At 41.2% G+C, this 22274-nt stretch overlaps 1 protein-coding gene across 2 annotated transcripts; it reads left to right on the forward strand.

Annotated features, from left to right (window-relative positions):
* The first annotated feature begins 205 nt into the window (after positions 1-205).
* Positions 206-18884, forward strand: map3k3 (mitogen-activated protein kinase kinase kinase 3). Of its 2 annotated transcripts, none has more exons than XM_072368434.1 (17): positions 206-1541; positions 5476-5555; positions 6070-6191; positions 7184-7224; positions 7744-7843; positions 9519-9632; positions 9835-9955; positions 10620-10753; positions 11294-11367; positions 11489-11556; positions 11826-11921; positions 12009-12170; positions 12789-12937; positions 13992-14123; positions 15280-15409; positions 15571-15748; positions 16827-18884. In XM_072368434.1, the coding sequence occupies exons 2-17, from the start codon at positions 5552-5554 to the stop codon at positions 17053-17055; spliced, it is 1854 nt and encodes a 617-aa protein (XP_072224535.1). In that variant the 5' UTR covers positions 206-1541; positions 5476-5551; the 3' UTR covers positions 17056-18884. The 2 variants fall into 2 exon arrangements, with proteins under 2 accessions (XP_072224535.1, XP_072224534.1); XM_072368433.1 differs by lacking the exon at positions 206-1541 and adding an exon at positions 2983-3078.
* Positions 18885-22274: the final 3390 nt, after the last annotated feature.

Below are 22274 nucleotides of genomic sequence, written 5' to 3' on the forward strand. Positions count from 1 at the left end.
TGGTGGAGAGAGACATAAAGCGAAGATCGTTCAACTTTTCAGTTGAACGGGAAACGAGTTGTGTTTGGATGCAGATGTATAATTCTAAGTGGAAATTGTAAGATTTTCCAATAGTTTTGAAGGTTTGTGAATACAGCACTGACGTCACAATTGCTCCGCCTCCATAATAATATTGTGCGCGCTCCAGCTAAAAGACCTCCACCAAGTAAACAGCGCGTCCCCGCGGCTGCACGGCGCTAATTTAGATAGTCAGCCATCAGAAATTTCCTTTGGTGGGGGGAGAAAGTCCGTCTTATTAGATACTTTTTGGGGACGGAAGGGCAAGCATTTGGAAAGATAGGACACAACCTTGAAGAACGTTTTTTCACGACTTGCTGGAAGCGTAGAAAACGGGTTCCGGTGACGATATTTGTTCTGTCAGGAAGTTTGACGTATTCGGCTGAAGATTATTTGTTGCCTTGTTTTGGTTGTGAAAAGTTGTGGACAACCGTCGGTCCCAGAAACTCCCGAGGTCATGACGCTGTGTTTTTACAATATATATCTGATTTCAGCTCGGCCCTCACGAGTATTCTTGGATATGCAACTTCAAAGTTTGCAGCTTTGCGAAGCCTGAACATCGATTGGACTTTCTCCAACTCCGACTTCACTTGACATGATCGTAGCCAGTGAAACAAAGAGACTTTACATGTATAACCATGTATAATGGTAGTATTTACCTGCTATTGTTCTATCAGTGTGTTTTGTCACTGTTCCAGTCGTCCATGACGTCGCTCATGAATTAAATTAATCTGTATATTTGCTATAAACCAGGCCTTATGGTATTCCTGAAAGAGTTAGGTTTCTATCAACATCCGAGTTGCAATGCGACGCATTTATATGCAATGCAATGATAACAAACAGTACATCTCTAGCCTAGAATATTTTGGACTCAAACCTGGCAACACAGACGAGGGAACTCTGTAAAGTTAGCAGGAAAAGAGGCCATCAAAATCACGGAAATCGTACCGTCTCTCCCTGTGGTGAACTGTACGCACAAATGGATTTCATACAGGCCACACGGTTGCTGTTACACCTTGTCGGGTAGTTTTGATTTATATTTATTGCGGCTTTCTGTCTGGGAAGCCTGAAAACACACACATCCAGTGAGACTTCTGATCATGTTTTGGAAATATAAGTTTTCCGAAGATCCGAGACTGCAGCGGCGTAGAAGTTTGACTCTGTGCCACAGCTGGAGGAGTTAGATGTAGGCTTTTCCACAGGAACATTTACCGTGTGGAGCTCACAGCTGTCCCCGTTCGGTTTTACCACCAGAAAGGACTGTTTTTCTGTGTGTGCTCTTGACTTTTGAAAGAAGACGAGCCCCCCGGTATCTGGGGGGGTCAGCCCCGCCATGGCGCCTTTTCAGTCATACCCGCTCCGCGGTGTGTCGGTCTGACCGAGGACACTGATGGACGTGAACGACGGCTGGACCTACTGCGTCATTACTGCCGCGAGACACCGGTGACCAGAGTCGGCTGCACGCAGAAGTTCAGACTGGACAGGTGAGGTTTGTGAGCAGCGCACGTGACTTAGTTGACAGGTGTAAGTTCTGCTGCATTCATGCATGTAAGTTTGCCTGTATTTCTCACTTTTGACTTATTTGGCTGACCTAGAAGTCATCCGATTTAAAAGGGTCATATTCATTTTATGTCCCCCTCTTTTTGGCTGTGTGTGGAGAGTCTTTTTGTACGTTTAAAAGCCCTCCATGATTATAAACCATTGAATCCTCAGAAAACGGGGTCATTCTCTCCCACAGAAATCACTACACTTGAACTGTCTGAGACACCATTGTTGCAGTCCAGATTTTTCTTCCTTTTACCACATCCATGAAAATATATCTGCATAATTTCTACCAGGTGGCGAGTTTGGCACACCTCATTCAAAGAAGGCAAAGTGTTCTTGTACAGTACCATTTCAATCAGAGCAGACTGGGGCCCTAAGGATACAGAAGGTTAAATGGGGCATTCGGGACAAGAGCCACTTCCACAAAGAACAATATGAGAAAGATAGTGTCTTATTCAAACATTACCTTATATTAAATTCCATGATATAGAGTCCAAAATGTTGGAGGCTATTTGTGACAAAGCAGATAAATTGTTCTTCTTAACTTTTCTGTTGGGAAACACTATAAAATACATTCCATTTAGACTTTAAAACAGCTTTGTTTATCATTTGTCATTTTCCTCTGTTTTTATAAGGTAGGTTGGCAGGACGTGCATGAGTTTCACAAGTATCTGCAGTTATCATGCAAAAATAATTCACAAACTGATGAGAATAAGAAACCAACAAACATATTTGGTCAGAGCTGCCTCAGACGTGTTGAATTAATTTAGTTAATATAGTGAGATTGACAGCAGGAGTTTCTGGTAGTCGATCCAATAAATTATCCGATTGATTAAGAACATGAAAGTTTGCAGAAGGAATGTGTAGTTAGACATTTAGAAGTCAAACACAGTTAGTGTTAATATGTGAATAAAGGTCTTGATTTGTCAGGTGAGTTTTAATGATCTTGTTTAACTAAATGATTTAAAGGGTTATAATTGTAGACACATTGTTTAAATGACTAATTGAAAAAACTGAGCTTTGGTTGGTCAACTTGAAATGACACCAGAAATATTACTGATTGACTTTTCTTTTAAACAAAATGGTATATTGTAAGAAGCGTTAGAAGCAGCATTATTAGGGAGTGATGTCCAATACCCTGTAGGGTTTGTTTCCATACAGTTTCTTTAATGTGTCACCGATGCAGAGAGCTAACAACTAAACTTATTACCTGGTTGATGATATTAGACTGTGTGCCTCACTACTAGATTATGGACCGCTCAGATCTTTACCAACATATCGCATTCAGCCACCTTTACAGGTTCATCAGCTGAATTAAAGATGGTCTCACTAACAGTGACTGAAGTCTTTCCTCACCAGCTGCTTAATAATAACTCGTTATCAACCGTCCAATGTATGGCACACAGTTACTGGACCACAACACGGCAAATCCACCTCCAACTCACTGACTTGGCTCTGGATTGATGGAGAATGATGGTAAATTAGAAACAGCTGTATTTGTTTGTGCTGTATTTTGAATGAGGTGTTGAGAGGGTGTGAAGATGTGAGAGGTGTTTAAGCCTATCAGACCTAACTTTGACCCAGATTCCACCCGATCCCTCTCAGGTTTAATAACTGTGTGAAGACCAGGCTGTTAATTGATTTGATGGTGGTGTTTCGCTTTTGATTGGCAGTTCAAACTCAGCATTGTTCAGTAGGAAGTACAAAAGTTGCCTGAAAAAAAGCTGTTTTTTAATGCAGACATGTAGCACAAGAAGCCAGCCCTTCTCCTGAAAAAAAATCAGCTTTTTCTTACATTTCTTCATATTGTTTTTATTCTGACAAAACTCAGATACACATTTTGAATGTTTCTCTCAATGTTTTTTCAGTGAAAATACTGAAAAAGGACATTTTGAAACTCAATGTTGCCAAAGCAAGCACCAGCTCTCTGTCAAGATTGCAATATTTAAATGTGGTGGGTTGGTCTAAACCAGAAGCACATGTGCGCCTGAAACAGGAGAGACATCAGGCTATGGGAATTTGCTGTGAGCCCAGATGCATCACTGGTCTGGGACAGAGAGGTGTGTGGCTGGGAAAAACAGCCTCAGACTAAACACCTCTCAAAGTAGACAGAAGAGTGAGGGTGGAGGAAAATCCATGTAAATCCTGCTAGTCTTAGAAACGCGATACAAGGAAAATATGGCAGGCAAGCTGATTCAAATGGTTGAGAGCAGCCTTGTTCTCAGCTGAACTCCCACCTTTCTGCTTGGGATGTAGTGAACATCAGTTTAAGTTGGAGAGAGAAGTGGTTGGCTTGACAGTTTGACAGCGAGTTTAGCTTTGGCTTCACAGACTACAACAAAGTGCTCGTACTGATGTTTTTGGGTATGCAGAAGATAATGGATCTATGTTACCTCAAGTGACTTTACGCTGATGAAACAGCAAGAAGCTCCCACTTCATAAATTTCATGGTATTTCATGGTGTATAAAATGCCAGAAGTATTAAGTTGGCAGAGTTGGAAGTCTTTGGCGACGACGCTGTTTGCAGGCCAGTATGAGAGTGGCGGAAGCTTTAAAGCAATGTGGCCACGCTCTGCCGACCACAGACGGACATGCCCGGCATTCCTGTGGGTGATTATTACCCAGAAATCCACAAAGTCAGTGAACTGCCTCAGGTGCCGATGCTGAATTCTTTACAGAAGTTTACCGCGTCCTCATTTTTCTCGGAGGCAGCCCTCTGACTGTGTCAGACAGACAACCTCATTTGCAGGCTCCATCCTCACCCTCTTTGACCTGCTTTTTTGGTCTCAGTTACATTTAAAGTTAAAGTGCTCCTCTCTGCTAAATGAACACCTCATCATAGAGCTTGTGCACACTACATTTCATGGAGAGTTGTAACACGTCAGGGTGAAGAATCTTATCTTAATCTTTGGCTTAAAGTTGCTCTGGATAAAATGAAACCAGGTTTGTAATGTAGTTAACAAAATCTAAGTCTTTAAAGAAGAGAGTCAAATTCAAAATCATCTAAAGCATAATTTGTTGTACTTGAAGTGCATCAGAATAGTTTTATACTGTAAATACAGTTGAAAAATCCAATATTTATGCTATTCAAAGCAATATTCATCCATTATCTAGTAGACTAAGTCTGTCTTTGAAGACTTCAAAGTCACTTGAACACAACAATTTGTTCATTTAGTTTAAATTGCATGTTTTAACCGTGCAAATCTGAGGGGAAGCCCTCTCCATTGAAGGAAAATGCCTTGAAATGCAGGGAAATTATTCTTCCTTGTCAACATCAGCAATAGAATTATGACACAGCTCAGAAAGGATTTTGCAACTTGTGTGACTGGAGTAGTTTAAAGCTGGTAGATATTTGAAATGGCAGAAAACTCCTCATAAATAACATTCCTCCCATATGAACTGAGCCAGAGAGATCGCTGCCAGTGCAGCTTGAGTTTCAGCCGTTTCCAATTGTCATTCTTTCTCATGGGCAAACACACATTCTCACATGCGCTGCGCACATTTTCATTCACTCGGGCTTTCGGTTCGAGAAAAATTTAAGGTCTGTATTCCACAAGCTTAGGTTTCGTGCCTGCAAGGACTCTGGTATGAGAAGGGCTTTGTTCTGTCAGTGAGAATTAGGTTCTTTTGGTCGCTTTGAATGCAATGTTGATTGTAAGAGGAGCACAATACAGCCCCTTATGGCTTCTTGGTTGTGTTTTTATCAGTGAGGTGATGATTTATGGTCTGAGGTAGTTGCGCACTGTCAAATTTTGTAAGACCTGCTGATAACCTTTGTCAACCTGTCATATCCTGTATGACTCAATGATTCACATCCTTCTGCTCTGTCTCCCAAAACATTAAACTAATTGATTTCTGTGTTTATCACCTCAGGCTGTAGGTGGTTCAGCACAGCAGGGACAAGAGTCTGACGACTGGTCTGTGGACCCCGTACGCAGACATCGCCACGATGAGTAAGTCTTCTGAGTCTGATGTTAAACAGAAATTCACCTCGTAGTTTAGGCAGAGCGTGATATTAAAACGGACGCACACACTCACACCAGTCAGCATCCCTGAGGACAAGGCCTGTACAATCTGGTGCTCCAGACAGTGTCAGGTGAAGGATTGGTTTTTGGCATTCTCAAGATGGGGTCTGGTTCCCTCAGCTGCCCTGGGGCTTTATGATGTCTGTCCAAGCTACACAATGAGAATGTTTTCTCTTCAAGAGTTAGCACACCCAAGCAGAGCTTGCCCTGAGATCAAACATGGGAACAGGCATATCAAAAACACTGCACTTCTTTCCTGCTTCTAATACCCCATCACAAGATAGTGTCAATATGACTGTAAGTAAAGATGACTGACTAATTGCTTACATCCACTTTTTGATGCAAATTGAAGTGCTAAAAGTTCTTATCGATCTTTCTGTATACAAAACACACACACAGTCTGCTTTAATTCTGTATTTTGTTAACCAACTATCCTCATCAGATGAAAGGCAGGCTCTCCACTCTATAATGAAGGACTTAGTCGCCCTCCAGATGACGCGACGCCAGCCTTTGTTACCGTATGACAACGGCAAACCAAAGACACCAGCACAGGCAAACAGACAGGTACAGCGTCAGCGCATCACGACTTGCATATTAAGACTGAAAGAAATCCTTCAGATTCATGATTCTGGTTTTGAGCCCAGGTGTTGAATTATAACTTGGTGTTTACTAAGACTTTGTTCAACTTTGATTGATCTCTATAAATGTCTCCATGATTGTTGTGACCCGTGGCCTCATGGAGGGAACTTTAAAAAGATCATTTTTACAAAAATCTAAATAAAGTTTCTTTATGTCCTAAATAATTGGGGTGAAATTCAATCTTGGTCTATTTAAAAATGACTTAAGAGTCTCCTATCAGCAAACTTTTCAGCTAGATTTATTATGAGGTATGACATCCTTTTAAGTTCCTTCAGGCATGGATGGCATTGAATATAGATTTCAATGTGAGTATAAATGCTGAGAAAACTGTTTTTACCCTTATTATGTATAGATGTGTCTGAGCCCTCTAACCCAGGTTTACTATCTTTGCAAATTTGGATGATCAGATGAAATGCCATGAGGCCTTTCCTGGTTTGCAGTTTTCTCAGCTTCTTTCTTTAAACTAGTGGGAAATGTCCTAATTGGTGAGTTTGAGAGATGCTCATAAGTAAAGTTTGTTACCTTTGGATAGAGCCAAGCTAAATGATCCCTCTGTTTCCAGTCTAAGTTAAGCCAAGCGGATACTGGCTCTTGCTTCGTATTTACTTGTTATTAGTTACGAGCCAATCTTCTCCTCTTACACTCCAAAAAGGCAAAATAAGGGTATTTCTTGAAGTGAAGAATCCTTCCTTGAAAACAAAATATTTTCCCCCTGAAACAGACGATCTTCTCTGCCATCCATATGACCTCAGTTACCCCATATGTTATGAGGAGAAATGAGTCCTTTTGAATGACAAAGTAATGAAAGAGACCTTGTCATCAGTGGGGAAATCTTTGTGTAAGATCAACTGAAAACATGACATGTGCAAGTCAGTTTTAAAGCTCTTCAATGCCTCCTGATTTCTTTTTTCTCTCAGGACGATGTCAGGATAAAGTTTGAGTACTCCGGAGAGAAGAGGTGAGTTAAGTTTGGCCCTTATTTATCTATGTTGTGCATATGTGTGTGTGTTTTTGGACATTGACTCTGTGCCACAGCTGGAGGAGTTAGATGTAGGCTTTTCCACAGGAACATTTACCGTGTGGAGCTCACAGCTGTCCCCGTTTTGGACACACTCATATACAAGCGACAGAGACGGAGAGAAAGCAGAAATTTGCACAGGAGACATAAACACGTTCACTTAGGCATGCTGTTTTTGTCACATGTTTCAGTTCATGAGAAGGAGCACGCACTCCGGCACTTAAATCTGACTGGTATGTGAGCTGGAGAATGGAAGGGGAAAGGACTGTGGTTAGCATGTAGCTGCCAGCACAAACCACAAATATGCAAGGTGTACTTAGAGGAATCTGCACACAGAAAAAGGAGCCGCTTGTGTGTATTTTGTTTGCACACAAGCATGTAGCTCAAACACGGCTTCCTTACCAGGTGGTACAAATCTCTTATAAGCTCTCTGTTTGATTTCTTACTTTTCATGTGTAGGATCTTGATGTTTGGACGGCCTGTACAGTTTGAGGAAATTCAACAGAAAGTCACGAGTGTCTTTGGCCAGCAGCTAGACCTGCATTATATAAACAATGAGGTAAAGTGGAGTATTTCGCTATACTATATCTATCTTTTTTCACCTCCCTTATCAGTAGTTGTCTTTTTTGTTTATTTTTTATTTTTTTAAAAAGGTTAATTGAAGTGCCAAGATTTGAAGAAGAACTTGTCCTTCCGACCTATAACAGCAAAACAGTCTTTTTTTTGTGTGTTTTGCCTCTCACAGGAACACGTTTCATCTACTAATTGTTTATTAAGCTCTTTGACACCCAGATTCTGACCTAGATAATGTTTGTTTAGAAATGTTTAACTTTAAAGTTTTAAAGCTCAAGCAGGCTTCTTCTGTACATACATCAGATGAATGTTTGTTTCTCAAAAGCATGGAAGACTATGGAAAGTTATCTGCTTTGCACACTGCCAAATTGTCTTTAATAAAATTGGGGCAGGATCGTGTTTACTACTGCGCAGCATCTCTGCCTCTTATAACAGCAGTCTGTAAACATCTGGAAACTGAGAAAACCAGTTGTTGGACCTTTGGGAGATGAGGTTCTCTCATTCTTGTCTGATAATGTATTGCTGCCCACCAGTCCTGGATCTTCTTGGTTGTGTTTTGTGTTTCATGATGGATCAGATAGTTCCAGTTGGTGAAAGGTCTGGGCTGTAGGCAGACCAGTCTCACACCTGGACTCTTGTAGAGTGAAGCCATGCTGTTGGAATAGATGCTGTATGTGGTTTAACATTGTTTTGCTGAAATATGCAAGGCCTTCCCTGAAGAAGACGTCATCTGGATGTGTTGCTCTCAAACCTGTATATACCTGTCAGCATTGACAGTTCCTTTCCAGATGTGCAAGTTGGCATTTCCATAGGCACTAATGCACCCCCATGCCGCCAGAGCTGCAGTCTTTTTAACTGAGACAGATTGACAAGCTGGGTGGTCCCTCCCGTCTTTAGTCTGGAGGACGCTACGTCCATGCTTTCCAACACAAATGAAACCTTTTTTATTTTTGTGTGACCGCAGAACAGTTTTCCAGTTTGCCTCAGTCCATTTTAAATGAGCTTAGGCCCGGAAAAGACTGTAAAGTTTCTGGTTCGTGTTCAGACATGGCTTCTTGTTTGCATGGTAGAGCTTTAACCTGCATTTGTGGATGTTCACAGACAATGATTCCTGGAAATGTTCCCGAGCCAATGCAGTGATTTCCAGGACAGACTCACCTGTGAGGCCCTCAGGCCCTCAGGCCTGAAGATCACAGGCATCCAGAATTTATTTTCATCTTTGCACAGAGATGCCTCCAGATTCTCTTAATCTTATGATGACACTTTGTTATGTAGAAGATGAAATATTCAAAGTCTTCACAATTGTACATTTAGGAGCATAATTCTGAAATTGCTCCACAATTAGTAAAAGCAGGTGTCTGCAGATTATTGAACCTCTGCTCATCTTTTCTTCTTAAAGGCTTCTTTTTATACTGTGTTACTATGTTATACATGTTACTGACCTGTTGCCACTGTTGGCTGCAGCACGTTCTTCCAGCGGGTTTTTAGTTCCTTTTGATGGCCCTTTCCCAGCTTTTTTGGCATCTGTTGTTCCCGTTACATTCAAGATATTTTCAATTAAACATGGGAAAATGTCTCACTTTCAACATTTGGTATGTTCTTTATGTCCTGTTGTGAATATAAAGTTTGTGAGATCTGCAAATCTTTGCACCGTGTTGCAGATGTCCATCCCTCTGCGAAGTCAGGATGATCTGGACAAAGCGATCGACTTGCTGGACAGAAGTGCAAACATGAAGAGCATCAGGATACTTCTTCTCACTCAGGAGCACAGCAATGTGAGACAAACACTAACACACTTTGGCGTGTATTTGCATCATATTGTTACACCACTGCCGTTTCTTCAACCATATTGTGAAAAATCCAAGTTCCTGATTTATATGCATGTACTAACCGGCTTGTTTACGTGAACAAATTTTTTTAGTCACGAGTTAAGACCTGTTCAAATCGCTTCTTCTTCTCTTTCCCCCCTAACAACAGGCCTCTTCCCCCTCCCACCATGTACCATGTAAGCAGGTGAGGATCAAGTCCTCCCAGTCCACTGGAGACGTTAGTACAGTGTTCCAAACCTCCGAGCCCAGGGGGCGCCACCTATCAACTGGTATGTTTGTTTAGCTGTCATTTTACACTCAACAACTTATTTTACTCCCTGATTCAAGAGAGGAAATATGGTCTAGTTGTTACAGAAATCTTAATATTATCTGCAGTTGAGTAACAGGCAGCTGTTATGCTGCTTCTTGCATTTTTTAAAAACTATTTTGATTTTCCCTTCTGAATTTCTTCTCTCGTGGCTCTATTTTGATTCCCTTTCATGCAGTGGGTCCTCTTCCTTTTCCTGTTCGCTATTACTAGACGATGCCTGCTGGACTGCACCCAATCAGATTACGAAATGCTATTAGTCTGCTAGACAAGCAGTCTATTTTTTGTCCTTAAGAGCAAGAGGACTTTAGAGCTTGACTGTATGACAGCTGCAGGCCATAAATAAGTCATAGCTCATTTAAAACAGAAAGTCAGCAATCAACACTTTTATTTGTTGTTATCTTAATTTTTGTATTTCAGGAAGGAGACAGCTATATCATAAATGTTATTGTATGCATCATCTTTGGCTTGTTTGCCTTTATGCTGTCCATTCTCAGTGTAGAAGAACAAGGTTTTAAAAGCGGAATCACTCAATGCACCCCTTTCAGCCTTGAAGTTCAGATTACTGAGATAGGTTCTTATATCTAATCTTTTCCTTAATGCTGATCATTTCCATCTGATCTCAGGTTCTCAGAACACAGGGCGAAGTTCGCCGCCTCCTGGGTACGTGCCTGAACGCCAGCAGAGGATCGCCCGCCAAGGTTCATACACCAGCATAAACAGTGAGGGGGAGTTCATCCCCGAGACCAGTGATCAATGCGTGAGTCACTTCTTATCTATCAGTCTTGGAAATTCATCTTAGAATAGGATTCGTGTCGAGGGTTTGTGATTTGCATTGTTTTCCACATAAATGGCTTTTCTTCAAAACTTGCTTGATTCAAAGAACTTTGTGCTTAATGCTTCTCGTAGAATTTGAAGTACATGAATCCAGCATGCCTGGGAGCCACAGGGAGTCTCTAATCTGTGACAGTTACAGCTGTTTCTGTAGTTGACATCTTACAAACCTCTGTGTGTGTGTGTGTGCATGACAGCCTGCAGAGAGGGGTTGGCAAAGCTAAAGCACAGCAGAGAGGCAAGGGAAGGAACTCAATTTTAGCCGATCTTCTTTGCACGGTGACTAACGTCTACATCAGTGAAGTTTTATGGACCGTGCTGCTAAATCTTGACTGATATTGAGAGATTTAGTGTTGGATTAAAAAATGTAATGGACTTGCTGTCATGCAAAAAGCTAAGTTTTCAGAAATGTGAACACAACGCATGTCTGCGTACACAACCTTCATCTCCATTGTGCTCTGCACAGGTGCTGGATCCCTGGAGCAGTGCAGAGAATTCAGTTTCTGGAAGCTGTCAGTCTCTGGACAGCAACTCAGACAGGTGATACACAGTCTCAAATCTGAATAAATGCAGCCCGTTTTGTGTAAATACCCAAAGGGAAGCAGTTTGAGAAGGCTCTTAACATTTGTCGCTCCACCTCCTGTTTTCTCCTCACTTATAGCCCCTCAATGAGGAAGTCTCGCATGCACAGAGCAAAGAGTGTCCCAGATAATCGGCAAGAGTGCTCAGGTGAGAGAAAAGGCCCCAGTTTTTCCAATAACTATGCAAAAATGTTTTACTAATCCAGTAATTGTCTTATTAGAAGACAGGCAATGCAAAAGCATCACAGAGATCTTCCTGCTATTTTTAAAGACATATGATTATGTCAAGCTGAGGGTACACCGGTAATTATTAAATGATAATCACAGAGAAGTAATGGTGATAGATAAATGCCAGGTGAGCTGAACTGTGAATTTCAGAGGAGACCTGCTTACCTGTGAGTCTTTGTCTGCTTTCAGACAGGGAAAATCAAGTATATGACAGGGTAGCAGGAAAGGGAGGCACCTACCCTCGTAGGTACCATGTTTCCCTGCATTATAAGGACCATAGTGAAGGTAAGGATCCTAATATCACCTCTTTCAGTGTTTTCCATTTGCCATTTATTATTAATCCCAGCTACTCTCTTCTCTTGCGTCCTCCAGGTCGTCGAACCTTTCCTCGCATTCGTCGCCCTCAGGGGAACTTGTTCACTTTGGTGCCCTCAAGGCGGTCGCTCAACGGCAGCGAGGAGAGTCTGGGCAGCTGGCAGCTGGTCGACACACAAGGCAGGCTGCGTCCCCAGGATCGACCTGTTGCCCACAAGTGTGAGTACTGATCTCGCACGAAATCTTATCAAAAATCTCAACAGTTCAGAAAACGTTCTTAGATTTGTACTTGAACTTTGTCTGGAGATCATATCCGATGGTATGCCTGCATCCAACTCATAAAAGATGCAGAGAATAACAACCTTAATTAAGCAAATTCAGAGTTTATAATTTTATAACTTGTGTACTTGTGGCTTAAGATGATCAAATATATGCAAACAGATGGCACCTGCAGTGTAAACTGTGATTTTATTTAACAGCCATTGACTAAAAGAAAAACACCTTGTGTTTGGTAATTAATTCTTCAACTTTTGATTTTTAACTCGTGTCACACTGTTGATAGACTTCATGCAAAGCTCACCAGTTAATTTGTCATCCCAAACGGCAGTGCTGCTACATGACAGGAGGAAATAACTTGCATCATGTCTAAACTGAGTCTCAGTCCCATTTAGAAACTGTTACTGTTCCAGTAAAAGTTCATATGTGATCTTCATATTAAAAGCTTTTTACATTTTGGACAGAAAATGCCACAGTGTGGTTCTGTACACATGTGTTGTAAAACTGTATATCTGCTGGAAAACATAGATGACCAACTGAGTGTGTTATTTCTCCTCCCAGCCCCCAGTGCTCCTGTGACATGGCGTCGGGGGAAGCTTCTTGGCCAGGGTGCATTTGGTCGGGTTTACCTGTGTTATGATGTGGATACTGGGAGAGAGTTGGCTGCCAAGCAAGTCCAGTTTGATCCCGACAGTCCAGAGACCAGCAAGGTGAGATGTTAGCTGTTTAGATGCACATGAACGATTAACTCCATTCATGTTTCTGTTGGGACTTCATCCTGTCTTTGTCTTTTCTTTCTTATGGCACAAAACCTCTTGTTACAACTTCAGTTTAGATATTTTTGCTGCCCCTGGTTGCAGGTTGAAATTCTGCTGTTATGGTCGGGAAAGGTTACTTTGACTTTGTATCTCATTATAGATCCTTTTCCTGTAAGTTTTTTGTCAAACATAAAACACACGTACATTCATGAATAACAAACGTCCAGCTGTAAATCCACCAAGAATGACCTCATATGTTAGTCTGTTTAGGCTTTTGTGCTGGAATGCAGATAGTTAGCATGACTGGCTGAGCAGGGGATTAATGAGTCAACAATTTAAAGAACATTTTTGCTCTAGATGTAGGTCACAAAGACAAACTGAAATAAGACAATCAATCTGCCAGAAAGACATTAAGTCATCGAAGAAGCGGAATACATGGCAGAGGTTTTCTTTCCTCCCTCAACTTCCCTCTTCTCTAATTTAAAGTCTTTTCCTGTTTGTCGTGGAGAAAACATGCAGTGTCACTTCCTGTATTCTGGAGGTGCTGAGTATTGCAGTGGTAATGGAGGGTGATGGGTCAGCGCTGCCTTGACCTCCAATCACCCTTTCACACCCCCACTCCCACCCCCAGCCTGAGCAGATGTGAATCAGTTGTTACACTGAGCGCTGTGTCTCTGTGTTGGGACTCTGGGATTACTTTCTGTCTCTCTGACTTCCCTTCTCTCCTCTGTTTCTGTTGTGGTCTCATTCTCTGAGGTAAACACAGGAACTACTTTTGGGAAACTGCTATCAGCTTTCATTTACTCTGCTTAAGTTTGTGCTTTTGGCAGCAGTCAGAAATGACTCCTCGTCCTCCCGGTGTTTATGCTTACATTTGTTTGTGATCAGCTGTCAGTCGAGGGGCCAAAAATACATTTGGTGTGCAAATGAAAACAGTAAATGAATTCAGAATAAATACATTTTTATCTTTAGTGTTTCATTTCCTACTTTTCAATGTATGTAACAGGAGGTCAGTGCTTTGGAGTGCGAAATCCAGCTGCTGAAAAATCTGCACCATGAGCGCATCGTTCAGTACTACGGCTGTTTGAGGGACCACAATGAGAAGACCCTCACCATTTTCATGGAGTACATGCCGGGGGTGAGTTCCAGCAGCTTTCATGTCACAGGTTCATCGAAGTCACAGAGCACTGGTTGTTTTTCATGTCAAAACTCAGAAATCTGTCCCATAAAAGCACTCTCAGTGTTCAGTTTTATTGGTAGTTGTGATATGGAAAAAGGTTAGCTTAAACTCATATAACTCAACCTGTAACATTCTGTAAAAGCAGTAAAAACATGAGGAACTCAAACACGGAGGACTTTACATTGAGAAGCTGATCAAACAATTTTCTATATATTTGTTTCTATTCTTATTCCTGAAGACTGTTGGAGAGTTTTGCACTTTTGTTCTAGTGAGATAAAGAGACAATGAGGCTTCACTACACCACTCCGTAAATCTTTTAATGTGCACATGAGAAGGCTGAAATTCTCACAAACACATAAATAATCATGCCCACAGGTGGCCATAAAGCCTTTATTAACGAGATGTCTAAATGCAAATGAAGAACTTTCAGAGAAAGCCGATTCCGCTCGTGCGAAAACCTCCGAACCAGAACGGTAGTTTGTGTACCTGTGAAAGCAGAAGACAAATGCAAGTTGTATCTGTGTAAAGAAGAATGTAGTAGAGTTGTTGCTCAGTCTAATGCTACAGTGCATAGGTGCCATTTCGTGACAATTTCCAAAACACTCACTAGACAATGCATCTGTATCATGTGCACACAGATGCATTAACATGTAGATGAGAGCAGAAGAAATGTCTGTTTTGCAAAATAACAGTGTTGGTGTGGACAGGGTCTCGTTTATCTCCCAGAATTGAACACATTCAGCACTTCTGTGGTAGCTCTTGGGCTTGACTCCCTGACACTCTGTCTCAAGTCAACCTTACAGTAACATAACTGGTTTGGAGTCTTCACTCCCTGAAGAAGGTTGTGCAGTGATATGTTAGTACCATAAAATCTCCTAAAAGTGTGCTCATTTGTCTCGAGTCCAACACTATAAGGTATCCTGTATTTTATGTCCTTTATTCCCTGAGTGCCTGTCATCGTTGTCACACACGTTTTAATTTACGGTAGCATCTGTTCTGCACTTCTGTTTTACCTCTGACGGTCATTGTAGCCGATTATGATAATCATGAAATACCATAATACTGTCTGTCTGTGAAGCAGTTCATTGTCAACCCTGGACTTTCTTCCTGTCAGGGTTCAGTCAAAGATCAGCTGAAGGCCTACGGAGCCCTGACAGAAAATGTGACCCGAAAGTACACGAGACAGATCTTGGAGGGCATGTCCTATCTGCACAGCAACATGATTGTGCACAGAGACATCAAAGGTAGCGCTGTTTAACTGCACATGACTGAAAAGGGCATTTTTCAGAAAGTACACAAATGTTTGGACAGAAATTTGTTCCTCAGATGTTTGAGTCTTGCCATGTGTGGAGGAGAATTGGTGAGATATAACATTAGCGTCTTCTGTGACAACTGTGGCTCTCAGGCGCCAACATCCTGCGGGATTCAGCGGGAAACGTGAAACTTGGAGATTTTGGAGCCAGCAAGAGGCTTCAGACCATCTGCATGTCTGGCACCGGCATCCGCTCTGTGACCGGCACCCCCTACTGGATGAGTCCGGAGGTGATCAGTGGAGAGGGCTATGGCAGGAAGGCTGATGTCTGGTAAGAGCAGGAGAGTCAGTTTCTGCTTGATGATGCGGTTGTAGCACTGCTGATGCTGAAATTTCCATCATGTAATAATACACACTGACACACAGTCTGGAATGATGGAGCAGAAGTAGAGTAAGAACACAAGCTGGAAGCTTGTAGAGATGCGTTGCCTATCGTCTCAGAAATGTTCATAAATTCTCTTTTTACTATCATAAAAATGGAAACCAAAGTCATGAACTTGCGGCATCTCAGCCTCCTGGGTGCTCCAGGGCAGTTTGAGAGACTGTGCATGGCCACAAGTCAGTGTACTTTTGTTGTGAGCATTCCCAGGCCTGTAGTCAGAAGCATGTAATTTTAAGCTTCACAGACTTCTCTATTGTTCCTTTGAGATGATGATATATCTTCTACCACAGTAAGCTGTGCTGTAGCTGCACCATGAATGTCGATCCAGTGAAGATGGGACGTTTGTTGTTGAAGAAGAAGGTTATGTCTGCTATTACTGCTGGAATGATGCAAACACTTCTGCAACTGAGAAACAAGCTAATCCATTTGACTGAAAATACTCGACTGAACATCTCTTATTAAAAACAGCTCAGTTTGAAATGGGAACATAGTTTAAGTGCATGACTGAGGGCTGGCATGTCGAGACCTGAATCTAAAGACATAAAAATACCCATGTATTACTCGGTAAATGGCAGGAAGCTTGAGCTCATCAAAATTAAGAGCTGTTTTTCTTTTTAATAAAACAAACCGTTTGTACCACAGACTCATTCACAGGTGAGACAACATTGCCTTGTGTAATCTGTCCGGATGAAGGATGTGGCTGAATGACAGTCAGACGGGTTGTTACAGATTTGGTATGCATTAGCTTCTCAGCTGGGGGGAGAGCAATGCTCAATGAGGGCTTGTACCTCCCGAACAGGTGGAGGAGTTCCTCCACAAACAGTGATGAGAAATTTTAAACTGAAAACATTCCTTCATAGCAGTACTGTTATGGAATTAAGGTCAAATATGTGGTATTTGTTTCAACTTGTTATGTGACTCCACTGCAAGTTAAAATGAAGCAACAACAATCATTCATTTTTTGCAGGAGCCTCGGTTGTACAGTCGTTGAGATGCTCACAGAAAAGCCTCCGTGGGCAGAATATGAGGCAATGGCCGCCATATTCAAGATCGCCACCCAGCCGACCAACCCGCTGCTTCCCTCACACACCTCTGACCAGGCTCGGGACTTTATCCGCTGCATCTTTGTGGAGGCCAAACACAGGCCCAGTGCTGAGGAGCTGCTCAGACATCCCTTCTCCCAGATTCTGTGCTGAGACCTGTCTGAGTTCGAGACTTTAACCGCAGGGTTGCACAGAGCTCCTGCAGAAGTATCTGTAGCTTGGGGGAGTAATGCAGATGTCTGTGTTAAGCCCACTGAGCCTCCTCTGTTATTCAGATGCTTCAAAGACACATTTTTTTCACACAGTGCCTCAAAAACTAATGACAGTATGTGCTCTTATAATTGTGTCCACAAGGGGGAAACATAGATTAAGTGTCTGATGGGCAATCAATGACAGCGAGACAAAGTCCAAAGGCGGTGTTGTCCAGCCATCACTGGTGAACCAGTTGTTTACATTCACTCCTCTTACAGTTCTGAGAAATACCAGAAATCCTTAAAATGTCTTATTTAAACATTTAGCAATGCACCATTTTAAAGCTGCAACAGGCCTTAAACTCAAGTGTGCCAAGGGTATTTTTTTCTCTTTTTTATTTTGTACAAAAAAATGCTTCAAACCTCAAGTTTTTATGTAAGCTACTTCAGTGAATCTTTGCATTTCAATACAAAGTGGATCAAATAATCTTACAAAGTATGAGAATGACATGTAAGAGAAAAGGAGGGCGACGATGGATTATTTTCCTGTAATTTTTTCCTCTTTTGTCTCCTTCTGCCGCATCGTAACTTCCTCTATCGGCCTCCTCCTCTTGTTACCCTGCAGTATCACAGATGCTCTCAGCTTAAATGTGCCAAAACAAGGACAGATGGAAGCATGTCCAGTAAAGCAGACGGTGCTTATGGTTATAGTTTGTGCAAACTAAGGCTTTAAATGGAGATGACTCCTATTTCTTTGCCTGCTCATGTGTGTCTGGCCCAAGCATCCCTGACTGAGAAGCTTAAAGATGATTTTAAATCAGATGCACTTTGATGTAAAATGAATGTTTCGGGGATTCCTTAGAATTTGATTTTCTTTTTTCTTTACTTCTAATGTAAAGATTCTTTCAGTTATTTATATCCCCATGTCATTCCAAGTAGATTTTATAAGGAGATATATATATATGTATAAATATATTTTTTATATTTAGACTGTATCAAATCAAATGATACTTTAAAGACATACTGTTTAAAGAAAATCATTGAAAGCAGCTGGTTTTGCAGACATAATTGAGGTATATAAATGAGAAATGGGTGGAAAAGTAACTCTGGCTGCCTGGCTCTTGCTTCAGTGCAATTTTTCCCCACAAATCCTTAGCTATACATTTGTATACATGGGACAGTTTTGCCTGACAGGTTATGGGAACTTTGCATCACTGTTCCCACTGCTTCACCACATCTATAACAACTTATGAATGAAACCTTTTAAATGCCTAACTGGCGAAATATATATACACATTTCTAATAGAATAAACTGTGGTGGATGTGATCTCAGTATTAATAAAGCATAACTAAGGGGTGTATGAGTGCCAAAGACAAGCAGGATCAGAGCCAGCGCTGTATGTCAGAGTTTGCTGTTCAACCCAGACGACGACTTTGTTTATCCCAGGGTTCAGACAACATGTCCAGTATTAAGTAGCTTCCTGGACAAAGGGCTCACTGTTGCATTAAAGCTAATCCAAGAATGTTTCAATGTGGCTGCTACATGCTAAAGGCAGCTAGACAATGTTCAGCTTGAAAATTATGTGGTTATTAAAAAAAGGGACCCTGGGATCAGCAAAGGAGCTCAAGCTAGTTGTTAGAAATTTATATAAATGTACAATACGTATCATGACATGACTTGCAGTGCAAAGTCTAATGTATCAAATTTATTTTACAGCAAGAAAAGAATAGTATGTTATATATATGTATATTACATGTCCTCTTTCCAAATCAAATAAATAGTTTTTAAATGTTTGCTCAGGACAGCAGTGGCCTGTCCAGACTCATTGAGTCCTGCAAATGAAGGGAAACAGAAGACTGAGCTCACTATTGGCAGTAAGAAGCTATTTGATTGATGTACTCGTTTTTCCTTTCTCTCACTCCCTCATTTAGTCTCATCCTCTCTTTTTACTCTTTCACTCTTCAAATGAGGAAAAACAGGAGGCAGTCACAGGAAGAAGAGATTTCTCTGGCCGTGTCTGCCTGCGAGGGGGGGGGTCGGACTGTATCAAACAAAAGGCCTTTTTCTTGAACTGGTGTGATGCAGTAATTCTTTCTCTGGGCTTGTTTTTATCGCCTTAATGAACTGATTCCCCAGACTGTCTCCCTTTTTTTTTCCTATGCAAGAGTGACTGAAAGCTGGTAAGAATTGGATTGAGTTTATTCTCTTATCAAAACATATTTGGTTTCTGTTGAACTTTTTTCTTTTGTCCATGAGCAAAATAGCCAAGCAACCATTAACACGATACAGTTTGGCACAGATATTCATGATCCTTAGAGGATGAATCCAACTGACACTTTCATTCATGGCACGTGCGTGCGTGTGTGTGTGTGTGTCTCAGGGAAATGTGTTATCATTCACTCGAAGAACTTCAGCGATATTTGATAGATCATTCATGCCCTCATCGAGCTGACTGGATTCAGTGATCCTATATTTTGCCGGTAACGTCCTCGTCATCTCAGAACAGCTGAAACATATCTCCCAGTACTTTCTAACATTCCTGTAAGTGCTAATAAACAGATGTTACAGTGCTAATCTCTGGTAAAACGAGGTACCTTCGTAAACATTGCTGGCTGATGTTAGCATGTGCTGATGCTCACAGCTCACATGGTGGTGGCCTTTTAGTCTAAATACTTTTTCGTATTCTGTGAGATTTAAAAGTCGTTTAACTGTCAGAACAAGTATAAACATTCAGATGTCCATGTGGTTTTAAAAAAAAACAGCTTACAGCTTGGGACTGAGTGCTGTGCTCTGTGCAGATCTGTCTGTTTATTTGGACCCCCAGCATTACTGCTGACAGACAGACTGGAGCTTTGGGCCTGAACCTGCTCAGCCCTCTTTGTGGCTTTGCTCTATTTGGACCTAGTGGTGCTGAGTCATATAGCCGGCTAGTCTATCCCAGTTTGCCCCCCCCCACACACACACAATTTTCACCGCCTCCTTTTTGAGGTCTTTACTTCAGTGGCATCCAGGAAATTCAAGTCTCAGGGTTCAGACATGTATGTAAGAGGTCCAAACAGTTAGATTTAGTTGTTAAAGAAAGACTTTAAATTCACAAGGCCACTGACAAGCTCAGGTTTCTCACTTTTTCTTTCCAAAATCTTTGCACAATTTGATGTTTAACAAGGTTCTACTTGATGTAAATGAAGTTGCTGACTTCTTGAGCCCATAACGTTTTTCCCACCTGAAAAGTTGCAAAAATACTAAGGGAAGTCAGACGGATGTTAGATAAGCACCATGTACACATTCAAACTGTTTTTATATGAGATATACTTATCATTTTACTATGATGTACAGCAGAATATCAAGAGAGTGAGGGAGATATCAGTCAAGGGGTCCTCTCAATAGGTGGGTTTGATATCAGATTAAAGATGTTTTGAGAAGCTATAAGTGAAAACTTGTATTATTTTAGTGAGAACCTGTGAGATCCAAACAAATAGTAATCAATTAGATCAACTAAATTTAAAAGAATGTAATAGATTCCTTTATTTCATCAAGTATTTTTTTTTATATTCAGTTGTTTCTGTCAAAGTCCGACTCGTTGCCAGTGGCAACATGGGGAGACAATTGTCTAACTGGCTGCAAGCTCCAGCAGGAGGAAACCCAACAGAGACCAGAAAGGGGGAGGGCCTCAGCAGTTTCCAAAACCATTGCCTTGCATGCAGCTAACTGAGGCAACCATTTCTACTTGTTATTTAAAGGTTTTTTTTTTAACTTATTTTTTCAGCTTCCACTGGGTTGATCATTTAGATTCATGCAGCAGTTACAAAGTTCTTTGTGATCTGTTCTGCTTTGTCTTTAGTGTGTGTATGCTTTGACTAATAAGGACTAACTCTGTGTTTAAAGTTAATCTTGTTTAATTTAGTGCAAGATCTGATGTGAAAGGAGAAACTAGCTGATAATTAAGTTAGCATTTTAGATCAAGGCCTGCACTTTGTTTATTTACACCATGTATGGCCTTGGTGTACTGAGGAGGTGGAGCCGAGGGTGGAGCCGAGACTGTGGCGTTTCCTTCTCACTGGTAAGGACTCACTTTGGTATGTGGTCATGTACATTCAGATAACAATGGGGTTGAAGTATGGTACTTAAGAGGGTCACAATAAATGCCAAATAACTCAAACAAATCTGGCAACCATGATATCTTGACCAGCAACAATAAAGTGTGCACCTCTTTTCATTGTATGTCCTGCAGATAAGATGGTCTCTCCAAGTCAAATGCATCAATCAGATGTTTGACTTGGCCCCTCAGTGACTCCATCAACAGGGAGGGAGTAGAAGCAGAGGTCTACATATCTGCTTTCACACTCTCTACGTGTGGATGTTTAATCATCAGGATATATTACCTCAGTGACCAGATCTAAGGCAACGGCAGTGACTGTCTAAAACATCCAGTGAGCCGCAACAATTAGTGTCACTGTAATGATTGTAACCATGCTATCAATCCTTAGAGATGGAGCCTTTTAAATCAACAAATCTCTGCCAGACTTAGTGTGCCATCTCGTTTAACCTCTATTAACAGAGACCAATTGGAATTCAAGACACTGTGTTGACATTTTTCTTCTTTTACAGAAACAACACTCAGGGCCCAGATAGTAAAGTCAAAGAGGCTTTATTCACTGTCTCCCAGTACCACTGGTTTCCACTCCCTGTGACTCTATGACCCAAAGAAATCCTTTGTTTACCACTGTTGTTGTGGTTTTACTGCCGGTGGCAAAATAGCAGTTAACCATGCTTCTGTTCTTGTAAGTTGGATGTTACAAGAACAGAAGTGCAAATAAGAGTTAACGTTACATTTTTGATGGATATTTATCAAATGGGTGTCGGAAAGCTTTTTTTTTATGAATCCCTCTTGCTTTTTCCCTTTGTTGCCACTGGTTTTCATTCCTTGGTGAAATCCTTAGAGATTAGCTTTCTGTTTTGTGATAAATCCCAGTAACTATTACATTTATATAGATACAGACACATCAAAGGCTAATTAGATTGAAAGGAAAAAAGCAATCCAAAAATGTAAACAAATGGATTCTAACACTGTTGAGGGTAATGGGGAATATATAGAGAGAGCATGATAGGAAAATGACAAAGTTGTGAATTGTTGTTTTTTCTTTGCAGCTGATTAAAGACTAAAGAAAAAAAGGGAATAG

This window comes from Leuresthes tenuis, unplaced genomic scaffold, assembly GCF_036924035.1.
Source record: "Leuresthes tenuis unplaced genomic scaffold, fLeuTen1.0.hap1 SCAF_17, whole genome shotgun sequence".
Taxonomy (NCBI): domain Eukaryota; kingdom Metazoa; phylum Chordata; class Actinopteri; order Atheriniformes; family Atherinopsidae; genus Leuresthes; species Leuresthes tenuis.

What these genes read in the sequence shown, in the direction of transcription:
- map3k3 (XM_072368434.1), top strand. An exon ending in GAGTACTCCGGAGAGAAGAG is followed by an intron (nt 7,225 to 7,743) that starts GTGAGTTAAGTT and finishes TTTCATGTGTAG; the next exon opens with GATCTTGATGTTTGGACGGC. An exon ending in TCGACCTGTTGCCCACAAGT is followed by an intron (nt 12,171 to 12,788) that starts GTGAGTACTGAT and finishes TTCTCCTCCCAG; the next exon opens with CCCCCAGTGCTCCTGTGACA.